Genomic DNA, 13890 nt, shown 5'->3' on the forward strand with positions numbered 1-13890 from the left:
GGTCTGCCTTCCCCTTCTCACCTGGGGCCTGGGCTAGGCAGCCTCACCCTCAGACTCTAGGCCTCCCTCACAGAGAAAGCTTCATACTTCAGTGGAAGAGATGCACTGGCTCAGATGTTGGGGAGTCTGAGGAAGTTGGGCTTGTCTAGGAAGGCCTGGAACTCACAGTAGGGATCAGGCTACTCTTTGGCCCAGCCTGGCAAACCCTGCCAGGTTAGGATGCTGGAGTCAGAGTGGGTCAGGTAGTAGCCTGGGATGTACAAACGGAGGCGCTGATGAGCTGGGCCACCTTCTGCCTGAGATGCCTGAACGAGTTGGCTGGCTGGAGAGAAACAAGGGGCCTTTTACAGCTCACTGACCCTGCCCAGGGAGACCTAAGGGGTGCCTTGTTCTGCAGCCCCAGGAGCCTAGTTCAGACCCTCAACAGCCAGGGCCCACAGACTGTGACTGCAGAACCCCTCCCCTCCTTCTTCACTGTCCTGTCCTGTAAATGTGCTCCAGCTGGCCTGGGCCTCACTGGGCTAGGAAGATTCCTGAGAAAGAGGGCTCAGTGAAGCTCAGGGCCCTTAAGGCATCCTGGAGCAGCCTAGCCCTGACTCTCCCTGCCTCCTCTCAGACTTCTCCATAGGGGGAAAGTGGAGCAGAGCTGCATCCAGCCCCACAGCCCAAACTCACTGGAAGGAAGAGAAGCAGGGTTGCCTGGCTCCTCCCAGGCTTCCCAGGCTGCTCTGGGGCAGTAGAGGGCTGGGTGGTGGGGGCAGGATTGGTGGTGATCTTACGTGTCTATTTTCTTCCTGTTCGCCCTGGAGTCTACCTGCAACCCCCTCCATCCTCTAAATTCTGACACACAGTAGCCTTGGTTCTCATCTCATCTGGGCCCAGAAGTTGGTCAGCTGTGACCCGCTGAGGTATGCCCAACTCTCTGGGTCCATTTTCCTTATCTGAAAAAGCAGGAAGGATTCTTGCCTCAGAAGGAAAGTAGTGATACTGAGCACACGCTGCAGGAGTGCTGTAAAGACAAGATCTGCAGGGGGAGGCATTCCCAGGCCTTTCTGTTATGGTGGTAGGGGGCCTTATAAAGACCAGCCCTGGACATGGCACCCTGGGCTGCTGGGTGGGGTCCACCTGCTGTTCCACCTGATCACAGAGGCCTATTTGCTGGGCAGCTCCCACCCGGAGACCCAGGTCCCTCAAGCAGGCCTCCAGGCACATGCCACTCCCTCTGCCAAGAAGCCCCCTTCCCCTATCCAACTCGAACTCCTAGCATCAGTGCATTTTCCTTCATTAAGGCTTCCCGGACTCCCAGGCTATGCTGGGAAAGTTTGTCAGAGTTGTCGCCTTGCCAGGAAGGGAGTTCCTCGTGGGTAGGGCTAAGCCTGGCAGTTCTAGGATTCAGGTCCTTGGGGTTCTTGGACCAAAGCTCCCAAACCTCTGCAGCCAAGGTTAGCTACTCCTGGAGTGAGGAGGAAATCAGCTGGGACAAGTATAGACCTTCCTGAGCCGCAGACCCTGATGACATGACTGTTCCCCAGAAGAAGGGACAAATTAGACCTGAGGGTTTGGCTGTCAGGTCAGCTGTCTATTCAAAGCCAATTCCAAGAGCAGCATCCCAATGTTCACCTCAGAGTCTCCATGAAAGAGCCTTAGGGGCATCATCTTATCCTCTCAGCAGCACCCAGTTTCCCCATGGTCCTAACCCTTTCTGGGAACTCAAACATGGCAGATTCTCTAAGGCCCACGATGGCCCTCGAGGACTAGAGCCCCTAGAGCTCTTTCACAGTCTTTCCCTGTATCCTCCATGGTATGGGACTCTCACACCTCCCAGAAATAAGTGTGGCACCAGGATTCCCAGGTCACTTGTGGGAAACAGGTCACAGGACAGTGAGATCTGCCCTGGATTCTACTGCTATTGAGAGCTGGTCTGGCCAGGGCCTAGGGCATGCAGGGATGGAGTATCCCAGTGGCCATCCCCAGCGGACCACAGCAGTACCCCTCCACCAGGAGGGCCCCTCCACCTGGCATGGCCTCCCTCCCTCCCCTCACAGCCTAGAAGACAAGCAAGTCCCAGAGGCCTCAAGGTGGTATTCAAATCCAGTCCTCTATCACTATACCCTGGTTGGTGACCTAGCCATGGACTCTGCCTTCCAGTGCCTTGGCCCAGGCTCTTTCTTCAGCCTGTCCTACCTTTCCCTCCATCTTTCTGTTTAACAAAATCCTTCCATTTTCAAGGCCAGCCAATGCCACCATAATAATACTCTTCTGGTCTCTCCAGCCAGCCAGCCCACACCCATGCACTTGAGCCCCATCCATGCCTTAAATACTTGGTTCCTTGCTTAATTCTCATGATGACCCTCTCAGGTTTGAGGCACTGAGAGTCTGAAAGGCTTGACTTGAACAATGTCCTCCAGTAGCAAGACCCCAGCTCGGTGGAGTCCAAAATTGACTTCATCAGTGTATACCACAGCCTCAGCCTGGCCTTTCAAGGCCCCATAGGTGGCCATGGGCAGAAGGGCAGAGAAGGTCCACAGGCAGGCTGATGACTCCCTGTGGCTGTGACCTGCTCACTCCAAGGGCAGCCTTGCCCAGGTCCCAGGAAATGTGGGCATAAGCATGGGGGAGTCACTGCTGGAGACAGAGCCAGTCCCAACAGCAGCTCATTGTAAGAACCCAGTAGCAGGAACAATGGGACATTGTCCCAGCTCCTAGGCCACAGCCTTATCTGATAGCCTTCCAGCCAAGCCACAAGCTGTTTTTCAACTCTGACCCTTTTTCTCTTAAAAGGTTAGTGACATAGAAATTCCACAAACTCTCCTTATTTCAAGCTCAGGGGGGACCTACAAACAAAAACAATGTTTGTGATAACTAAAAATAGCTCTGACACAGGATGCTTGCAGCTATGGGTGGGGTAAACTGAGAGTAGGGTATTTAGCCTGGGAAGTAAGAGGGTAAGGGTCACCCTCCAAATCTCAAAAGGACAGAGGGAGTTGCCCTTTGCTTCCCCGAGGCAGGCCTGGGACCAGCTCATTGCCAGTTGTCCCCAAACAGACCAGGCTCATTTGCTTTTAGAGTGTGTGGACTTCTTGTCTCTGGAAAGTATACAAACAAGAGCTGGGAGACCCTTAAAGACACACTGTGGAGAGAACGCTTGCACTGCTGGAGTCACAGGTGGGCAATGCATGCACGCAGGCAGGCAGTGGGGTGAGCGCATGCGACAGAAATGCCACCAGAAGCTGGGATAAGGTAGCAAGACAGAGGCCCTAGAATCCAGGGTGCCCAGCTGCAGGAGCTATCAGTTTCTATTCCTGACAAAACACAAAACTGTAAGTGCCTTAAGCCATGCAAGTCTCCAGGCCTGTTTCCATCCACAAGTGGGGGTAATGGCACACCTTCCTCTCAGGTTTGCTCTAAGGATTAAATGAGAATGCAGATGCTCAGGAGGCAAAGGTCAGTGCCAGGGACTACGTCAGTCACTCATGACTGTCCCGTTTCTCTTTACCCACCTCATGGTCATGCACTGTTTAAGAATGGGACACAGCAATGAACAACACTGGTGAGCAATGGACACAGTGTTTACTGAGGCTGACAATTCTAGGGTAGCTGGTAATGGAGTGATGGGATAGGTGCTGTCCCCTGTTCCTTCCCTGACCCCTCAATTCCCTACTTCCTCCACCTATAAAATGGGAATACTCCATCTGCTCAAATGCTCAGGATGCCTCAAGTTTTTAAAATGCCCTGAATTTCCATTAGTGAAATTAAGGAAGTAGGGAGGTCCCATAGCCTGTGACTCCTTGGCATGGTGCTTTCCAGCCTTAGGTGCTTGAGTGGTTCCATGCTACACCTACTGCCACAACCAGGCCTGGACTGGGAAGAAACTTTAGACAAGGTGGGTCTTCGCAGTCAGGACCCAGCCAGATCTCCAAGCCCCACCTGGTGGGACATACTCACTGAGCCTGTGCCTGTACCCTAGGCAGGCCCAGGCTGTGATGCTAGAGATGTCTACCTGCAGGGGGGTGGCACCCTTTCTGGACACTGTCCCGGAGCATGTCAGGATAAGGGCACTGACCTCCTGGGAATTGAGCAGCAGAACATAAACAGGGCCATGCCCTTCTGGGAACATCCAGCAGACACATCTTTCCTCAGTCAGGCGCTGCCCTGCTGCCCTGGGAACTGGCTGCTGAGAAAGCCAGTGCTCGCTCCGGGCCCAGCTGGGTTCCCAGGAGGGGAGAAAAATGTAGTCATCTGGTGGCCTTCAGGACCCTGGGGATACAAAGACTGTCCTAATAAGGCAGGGAGGCTGGTCACTCAGCCTGGGAAGGCTTCCTAGGATGACAGGCAATGGAGGCATGGTCCCTTTCAGCCCTGGGTCCCCTCATTCTAAGGCAGGGGCAGGCTTCACAGAGTCAACCAGGAGCAAGTGTGACGCCCCCATGCACATACTGAGCCCTGCCTTTACCTTATCCCTGGGGTCACCACACCACAGGGCTGACCACTCAATTCCCTACTTCCTCTACCTGTAAAATGGGAATACTCCATCTTGAACTGACAAGGAGGAGGGCCTCACACCCTGGCAACCAAGAGAAGATAGGGGCCAGGAGGGGCAGAACATGTCTATAATTCTAGCTACTCAGGAGACTAAGGCAGGAGGATCATAAGTTCAAGGGCAGCCTGGGCAACTTACTGAGATCTAAGATAAAAAGGGATGGGGATATAGCTCAGTGGAAGAGTGCTTGCCTAGCATGCACAAGGTACCCTGGGTACCATCCCCAGCACTGCAAACAACAAAACAGGGTGGCTCATCAATCGCTAAGGCTACAACACAGCTGGAGGCCAGGCACCACAGCACCCAACAGACACTGATCAAATGAAGGACAATGTGGCAGGCTGAACCTAAAAGCCACCTACTGTGCACCTACTGGGTCCCCAGCAACATGACAGGTGATCTTACACACATGTATCAACTCACACTTTCCCCAAGAACCCTACTTTGAAGGTGGCATGGTCCCAGACGACAGGAAAGTAGGAACCAATCTGAGGCCCTTGGAGACCTGGCTCAGGGATGACCCCTGCCACATTCACCCCCCGGTGAATTCAAAGTTTCTATAAAGGACGCTTTCAGACACATCTCCTTTGCTGAAGAGGAAACTGAAGCTTGGCGAGCAGGAGTGGCTCAGCAGATCATACAGTCCAGAGTGAAAGTTGGGATCATCATCCTTCTTTTGGGCAGTCCTGGTCCCTTTATCATGTGGAGCCAGGCCTGGGGGCTGAGCATCCAATCAACCTAGTGTCCCAGCAAAGGCCCATCCCTCTTGCCATAAGGGAGGGGAAGAACCTTCCAGGGAGCCCTGGGTTCCTGCCTGTGACCCCAGACTCCCCCCCTTTCCCTTGGACCCACAGATTCTGAATAAGTTCTATCCCCTCTCTAGGCTGAGCTACTTCTGAGAGTCACAAAAGCCCTATGTCAACTTCCTATTTACCAAAGGGACTGTGACTACTTGAGTACTATGACCACCACCTGTAGTAACACAAGAGTGCCTCACTGCTGCCTGGTGACGACTTGGGCCACAGGCCTGGCGAGAGACCAGGGTTGTTAGAGGTGCTGGTCTGGTCCCCAAACAGCAGAGCAGACAGACTTCAGTACCCTGAGCAGACCCCAGCCCACCCTTTCCAGGATAACTGTGCAGATCGAGTGGAGTCTTGCAAAAGAAATTTGGGATCACATTTACCTTTCCACATCTTACTTCCTTTGGGGTGGAGGGGTTGAGACAGAGAAGAAACAAAAAACTTTCCATCTAATCCTCCAAGTCATCCTGCAACCTGAATAATTTCGAGTTTTTAATCAATAGCTGTCAGACTTGTCAAATTACTTTGGGGACCGCAAAGCAGTTTTTAAACATTCATAAACCTCAGTAGAACAGCGAGGTGCCCTGAATTTTAAGAGAAGAGAATCTAAGGAACACTCATTGAATAGGATGAGATTTGAGCTAATCAAAAGTGAGCTGAGGGCAAACTGCCCCTCCTGCTTTCAGCTCTTGGCCCTTCCCAGGTCCCCAGGAGAAACCACCAGCTTGGCCTGTCACTCAGATCAGGGAGGAGGACACCCATAGTTCTAAACCCTGACTCAGTGAGCTAAGGAAAGCAGTGCCCCATCCCCCTACACTCAGCCCCAGGAAAGGAGCCAATTTCCTTACATGACACTCAGGGTTCCAACCCCAGCCACATCTGAAGTGACCTCGACAGCTGGACTTCCATGACAACTGCACATGAACTGACCCTCTGTCTGTTGTCCTGCCCCCGACTTGTCTAACTGGACCCTCTTGAGATGTTTCAAGGCCCAGATTGAGGTGTTCCCTCCCCTGTGAGTTCAACCTGTCCCTGACCTCTCAACACACTCAGGCACCCCCTTGGTCTGATGAATCACACCACTGAGGGTGGGGCTAGTTTCAGACTGGTTCCCCACCTCCCACCAGAAACCCTAAATACCTCCAACAGCAGCCTCAGGTTTGGGAGATGCAGGACCCAGGAGAGAGTGATGATGATGTACAAAATAAGGAGTTAACTGAAAACCAGGGACTCCCATTCTCCAGAAAGCCTCTTCCTTTCTGGTTAATCTAAGTACTCTCAGCTTTCCACCTCCAGGAAGTCTCCTTTGGCTTGTGTTGGCCCCTCTACAGAATGTGGGGGCACAACCATCTTCTCCCACCCCATCTCCTCTGCCCAAGACTCAGGGGCCATGCCACAAAGCCTCCTGGGACTGTGCAGGATGTTCAGATTAGGGTAACTGGTGATCTGAGGGTCTTCTTTCCTAACCCCTGGGTACCAGGCTTCTGCTTCAACCAAGGACCAGCCGCTTGTCAACCTGCTCCAGGAACTATGCCGATTGAACACAAGAGGAGGCCTCCTTCTTTAAATCCACACAAACAATATTCTGTGATCTTGGTCAAATTAATAACTGTATCTCAGTTTTTCCATTCATAAAATGAGGACACCCCCACCTGTGGCCCCATTACTAGTGCAGAGATCACCTGATCTACAGTGATTTCTTTACATATGGCCCTGTGATTAGCCCTGGCTTCATGTCCTGCCCAGGCTAGGCTGGGACCCTGCTTTACCCTGGGCATTCTGTTCTCTCCCTAGTGTTTCTCTGATGCTCCTGGCTTCTCCCTGGCCCACTGACATTTCCAAGATGCCTTTCTCCACATAGTCAGCAGATCTTTCCTGCCTGTCTTAAGAAGCATGTCTGCCAACTGACCCCTTCCCACCTTATCTGTTCTATCACCCACCCCCAAGAACAGGCACTTCAAAGACCCTCTTTAAGGAGGGACATATCTGGGAATAGGCACTGGTACCCAAGATTGTTCGTCAGGCTGGTGCCTCTTCAATTCTAGCCACTATCTGGAATGGAGGGAGTTTGTGGCCATATAGGGACCTCTCCTTATTGGTAGCTTGACCTCAGAGAAGCAGCAAAAACATGATGGGAGAGGAGTACTGAGTAAAGAACCGTGGGCCTCCTCCTGCACTCAGCTCCCTCACCTGTCAACTGGGCTGTCTTTTTACAGAGCTTACTTAAGATTCACTATGCTAATGCCCCATGTGGGCCCGGGCTGAGTTAACCCACCTGCCCAGTATATACTAACTGAGTACCTCTGGCATTCCAACTCTGAGCCTAGGGTTTTGAGCTGGGGAATCCCACTGGGCAACAGAGCAGCAGCTTCTCAGACTGTAACAGAAGATAGACAGGAGTATTCAATGGCAGTAGAACAGCAGGAGAGAGCAGCTACTGGCAAGCCCTAGGCTTCTGGGCCACTGGCAAAGGTGGAAACTCAGAAAAATTATGTCAAAGAAAATCTGGGGTGGGAAGGGACAGTGGCACTTAAGTACCTACATACCCACCTCTCACCCTACTATCCCACATCCTAGGAAGTGTGTGCAGCAGGCATTGGTTCCATACTTTGCAGATCCCATACCTCTGACTCTTGTGAAGCTAACTACTGTTAAGGAAACTGAGGCTTAGAGCCCTCAAGGGGCTTCCCCAAAGCCAGAGTGTCCAGTCTGGAGTCCCCTCGTCTCCCACATTCCACACTTGCTGACTCCAGGGTAAATCAGTGCATCTGTCATTTACCACCTGGCCCAAGAGACTGCAGCCAATCAAGCCACAAAACATAGCTTCCAAGGTGTGTCCCAAAGCCAGTTGGGCCATCCCTGCTCAGCACATTGGGCTGCAGTCTCGCAGGGCTGCCTGCCTTTGCTCAAGGTGAGACACTCCCAGAAGCCAAGCCCTCCTTCTCTGTGCTTGGCTCAAAGGCCATTGCCTCTATGAGTTTCCCCAACACAGGTGATAAACTCCCTCTGGCCCCCAACAGGGAAGTGAGGCTTAGAGAGGCCATGCAGTTTGCCCAACATCACAGCCCACAGGCACAGTGTGGGCCTAATTTTTCTTAACACCTTTCGATGCCTCAGGCCTTCACCAAACCTGCAGAAATCACATGATCAAATGTACATGAATACAAGTAACTACAGGATCCTTGGGTCACCAAAATGGCACCAAACCTTGCCTTTGTTATCTGCTGGTGATCCTGTCTATAAAATGAGAAAAACGTCTAGTTGGTGGGCAGTCTTATCTGCCCCCAGCACGGTAGTGAGTGAGGGTGTTGTTAGACACCAAGACTTGGCTGAGATAAGCCAAACCCCACTCTGACTTCTCCAGAAATGGGGCACTTCCCCAGTGAAGATTCAGCCACACCAAAGTGACCTGGCTTCTGACAACTGTTCCAAATATTTAAGCTGGAGCCAAAACATTCCAGGCCAACACAACCTTCTCAGTTTTCTGCCACCCGCTACCAGGACCCGATGGAGCAGGGAAGCACCAGCAGGGAGAATGTGAGACAAATCTAGATGGGGGCTGGGGCAGAGTTAGCATGGCCCCAAGTCCCAGCACAGCCCCACAGACCAGCCTAGGGCTGAACTCAGCAAAAGCCAAGCTCCTCAGCTCAGAAACTTCCAGCGGTTCCTGGCATTTCCAGGTTCTCAGCAGAACCTCCTAGAGGTGGCTGCCTATGGAAAACAGCACTGACACTGGATCTCTCTCACTTTAAACAAACTCGGAAACCACTCTTCTTGGTCCCGGAATGTGGGCAGACCTATCCTGATCGTTTCCAAGTTCCAGGCTGAAGGTGGCTGTCGGGGCAGAGGGGCAGAGATCCCAGGCTGGGGAACTCTTGAGTCTCCCCAGAGGGGGACCTGTGGCTACCACTCTCTGACTGGTTGCGCACTTCATTCAGGTCCCCCTGGACTTGTGAGGCTGGCAATCTCACTCCTTTCCAGACTCCCTCCTTCATTCCAACTTGAAGCCACTCACCATCCCTCAGTGTGGCCACCAGGCTCACCAGATAGGGGATGCCATGCAGTCAGACCAGTTACCCAGCAGCCCACTGTTCCCCAGGAGCCCCAGCCAGTCCAACCCTGCTCTGGTCCTAGACATACTTCTCCAGCCCTGTCCACTGGGACTAATCATAGCTAGTTAAACAAAGGCCATGTTCCAACTCTCTGTAATGTGCTTTTAAAGGGCCAGTGTCCCACTTGGCCTGCTGGGAAATTAAAGGTATAGCTCCCTTTTTTCCTTACAGGAAGCCGAAAAGCAAAAAACAAACAAACAAAAATCCACAAAACAACACCAATACCGCTGCCACCACCACAACAAAACAAATTAAAAAACCAAAACCAAAACCAAAGCAAAAACAAAAACCACCCCAAAAAGTTGTGATCAGATTAGAGGTCTGGGCTTCCAAGGCAGACTTCAGGCAAATGAGTAAGAGTTAAAAACCAAAGTTCAGCGTTGGAGGTGTGGCTCACTGGTATAGCACTTGCCTGCCACAAGCAAAGCCCTGGGTTTGATCCCCAGCCAAAAAAGAAAAAAAGTCAAGTTTCACCTGAACATCTCAACCCCCAAACAAAAAGAACATGACTAATGCTCAAGAATAAAAGCAAGCATGGCAGCCATTTTGAATGCTCACTATGGGCTGGCACAGTGCTCGGCACTTGGTGGTAATGTATCCTCAAAACCCATGACAGGCAGTGCCAGTGCCCCCATCCTCCAGATAAAAAAGCTGAGGTCAGCAGAGGGGTTTGCTAGGATTCCACAGAAGAACTGGGACACAACTCACAGGAGGTCGGCCAAAGGCAGCCTCTTCCTCCTTCCTGCTCCCCACAAAGAGACTTAGCTCTCCCTACCTCCACCCCATGCCCACCTGCTCCACATCCTCCATCATCTTTCCCTCTTAGGAGGAAAAGGCAGTAGTGAGAATGAGGAATCACTTGTCGCAGGTGTCCAACTTCTGGGCTTTCAGGCTGAGCCCCAAACCCTGTGAGGTCCATTCTGTCACTTCCTGCATCTTCTGAATGAGAAGACTGGGAATCATGAATTCTGACACAACATAAAAGGAGACACAAACGCCACGGAAAGGAGGAGGCAGAAAAGGAGGAGGGAGTTAGGAGCAGGGAAGAGGAAGAAAAGAGGTACTTTACCCCCAGGCCCTCCCCAGTAGACTGTGTGGTCAGGTGGCAGGTGAGGGGAACCAAGGCAGGTGCAAGAAACTGTCCTTCTGAACCCAAGGCTCAGACAGAGCCTGTCCACAGAAATGGAGGTTCCCTGGGCCCCTCGGCACTACAGGCATACATGTCATCCTGTCCCGTCCCCTGCCCACTCCTGTTCAAGGGTAAAGGGCCAGTGCAGCTCACTCTGCCCACAGGGAGTACAGTATCAGCCAAGCCACAAACACTGCTACACAATCAGGGAGCTCCAAAACTGGGGCTCCCTTTGCAGGAGCACCCGGAGGTTTGACAAGGTTCAAGGCTCCCATTTCATCTTCTTGAACCCTGAATTATCTGGTGTGGATGTGGGCAAGGGGTGTCGAGCATCAGAGGAAACAGGATAGGGGCAGAAGGAATGCCCTTTAACCCCAGCAGACCACACATTGTCCAGGTGCCTTAAACCCCACCATTGCCAGCTCATCCATGGGGTTAACACGGAGGCCTGGTATAGGGGTGTTGTGCCGTTCTGGTTGTGTTATTTAGCAAGTGTGGACCACTGGGCAGGCGAGTCCTTTCACTCTCCAGAGGCTCAGTTTCCTCGGGTATAAAATGAAGTACTACACTAGCCCCTAATAACACATGGAAAAACACTCGTTAGCCAGATGCAGAAAATGCATTTGGCAAAGCAAATAGGAACCCTAAAGACTCAAATATCTGAATGTCACTCATTCGACAGGTATCAAGAACCCACTAGGGTTCCATCAGACCTTAGGTTATCCCCAACCTTATGCTACAAATCAAGATACTTTCCATACTCTCCCCCAAGCCAGCAAAGCCATGGGTAAGGTAAAAGTCCTGCCCACCAAAATATTCTATAAAGACTTCAAACTTCTCTCAAAGCCAAACACAAGTTTTCTAGAAATCGGCCACTATTGTAAAGAAGTCTACCTCTGCTCTAAGAAAGATGCTTGGAGTAACCCCAGCTCCAGGCATTCTGGTTTAGGGGCCTTGGACCCTGTAAGAGATTGGAACAAGGAAAGGATATGATAGAGGCTAGATAGGGTCAGCAAACTAAGCAGAAGTCAGAAAAAGTGAGACATACACAGGGCAGATAGCCAGTCCTCCAGAGCACGAGGCAGTAGCGACTGAGAGAGCTGTTAAACACCATTCTGGGGCCTATGTGGTCCTCCTGAACCAGTAACTCTGGGGATTCTGCAAGAATTGTGGTGCAGGTCCATGGGATGAGCCGCAGCCCAGCCTGCAGCCAGCGCCGCTCCCTGGTTCCACCCGGTTGCCTCCTCCTCACTGCCTTTTTCTTTTCAACACACCTGTGTGTTCGGACCCCAATGGTTCTCGCCAGGTCACCAAAGGCCTTTATGGTGCCAAAGCCAACTTAAGAGATAGCTGGCTGCTCCTCCCTGAAACCCAGACTGTTGCATTCTGGACTCCTCCCTCCTCACAGGCCACCGCTCCCTTCCCTCCTTTTCCCCAGGTGTTGGGGATCCTCAGTGCTCTCATTTTGGAGACACTCTTCTCAGCAAAACACATTCCTCTGGTGATGTCATCCACTCCTGGAGCTTTAAATATCTCCAGTGTGCTCACGACTCATATTTACATCTCTAGCCCTTCTCTCTGAGCTGCAGACTCTTATCTAAATGCTGGCCTGACATCTTTTGGGTGCCTGAAATGTCCCACCTGGAGCCTGTCTCAGAGGGAAGCCAGGAGTCTCCAAACAAGCATCCTCCCCTTCCCTGCATTCACAATCCAATCCATCAGCACATCCTTCCGCCACTCTCTGAATCTCCTCACCCCTGGTACACACTGAGCCTGCCAGCCTTCCCTGACATTAGGCTTCCTCCTTTTACTCTCTGTCAGGTAGTCAAAGGGACCCTTTAGAAATGCAAAGTACATTATTTTACTCTTTCAGCTAAAAACACTTCAATTACTCCTGACAGCTCCAAATAACCCTGAACCCCCCACAGGTAGAAGTGGCCTGCCCACCCTCTGACCTCATCAGCAACAAGCCCGTGAAGTCTCTGCTTCCCTGCCTCAGGACCAGGTACTTAATGCTCCCTGGGCTAGGTGCTCTACCCTGCTCTCCAGATCAGCTGCCTTCTGGCATCTTTTGGAACTCCCTGACTGCTTCCTCCACAATGGGTCCTGCCCCGCCCCCCACTCCTCCCCAGTGAAACACCTGCCTGATTTCCTTCATAGCACCTTGCTCATGAAGTCAGCAAGTGCAAAGTGCAAACTATGTGCCAGGCACCATGCTGGGCACTTCGGCTACAGGTGCTAAACAAAGCAGACAGAAGTCTCCACCTTACGTTTCCATAGGAGAAGCTCACTCATTCTGGAAATATTTTGTTTCTCCACTTGTTCTCTCCCACCACCAGGTAAGCTCTATGTGGCCAAGGGCTGGGTCTGTTAAAATTTGTATCCTAAGAGAGGGTCTGCCATGGTGAAAGCTCAGTGAGTGCTTATGAAATGAATGTGCCCAAGGACCAGACAGCAAAGGAAACAAAACCAGAAAGACACAAGAAATCAAGAGTCAGCTCTTCACTGCTTCAGGACAGACATCTCTTGTTATCCTAGGGCCCCAGGTAAGAAGGAAGGCTTCTGCCATGTCCCCATCTAGCAGCCCCAAGTCCTTTTGGAGGACAGACAGATGCGCAAGATTTTCCTGTAACTACTGGAGAAGAGATGGGTGATGCAGGCCTGAGCACTTAGGAAGGGCTTCCTGAAGAGGTGAGGTCTGAACAAGGCCAACTCACACCCCCACCCTCCACCCCCTAGAAAAAGAGAAAAACAAATCTGTGTTTTAGGGCTACCATGTTCTTTGCTCTAGCAGGAGACAAGGAAAAAACCCTACTCCAAAAACACTTTACTTTTTATTAGTGTCTGGATCAATAAAAGTTTTAGGAGTAAAGCTTCTCTCCCTGCAATACTAACCGTGAGAGACAGACTTGGATTATTAAATCTGTCTGGGAGAGGCAGTGGCTGGGAGCTCTGCAGGGCACCCCAGTGTCAGCAACTTTACCTCCATCCACCTTTGTCCTCCTGTGTACTGGGAGCACCAGCCTCAAGGCGCCTGGACTGAGGGTCCTTCCTGGCTGAGCAGTCTGGGGAATCAAGGCTCTCCTCAAGGACCCCCTTCCCAACCTGCCAGTTCCCTCGGCAGACATCAGGAGCCAGGCCAACAGATGCCCATCTTGCAGGTGCCCCACAGCCTTACCTGCTTTGGCCTACTCTGCTGCACTCTAGGGCTTCTCCCCAATCCCAAAGATAGCAGCTCCCCCTACCCAGGGCAGGGCTTGGCTGGGGGGGGAGGGGGGGGGGACAGAAGAGTGAAGTCATCCAATAACC

General features: G+C 52.0%; 1 protein-coding gene across 11 annotated transcripts in view; it reads right to left on the bottom strand.

The window, feature by feature from the left end:
- LOC107152123 (DAB2 interacting protein) overlaps nucleotides 1-13890 on the bottom strand; it is a 187655-nt gene that overhangs the window by 29150 nt on the left and 144615 nt on the right. Inside the window, exon 1 of one of the 11 annotated variants that reach the window (XM_048813148.1) lies at nucleotides 10245-10264. The exons of 9 other annotated variants lie outside the window; for them this stretch is intronic. In XM_048813148.1, the coding sequence (XP_048669105.1) occupies nucleotides 10245-10255 (11 nt within the window). In that variant the 5' untranslated portion in view covers nucleotides 10256-10264. Of the gene's footprint in view, nucleotides 1-9355; nucleotides 9377-10244; nucleotides 10265-13890 lie in introns of those variants that run through there. One more of the 11 variants, XM_015497642.2, reaches the window with a different exon arrangement.

Source organism: Marmota marmota, unplaced genomic scaffold (assembly GCF_001458135.2).
Source record: "Marmota marmota marmota unplaced genomic scaffold, marMar, whole genome shotgun sequence".
NCBI lineage: Eukaryota > Metazoa > Chordata > Mammalia > Rodentia > Sciuridae > Marmota > Marmota marmota.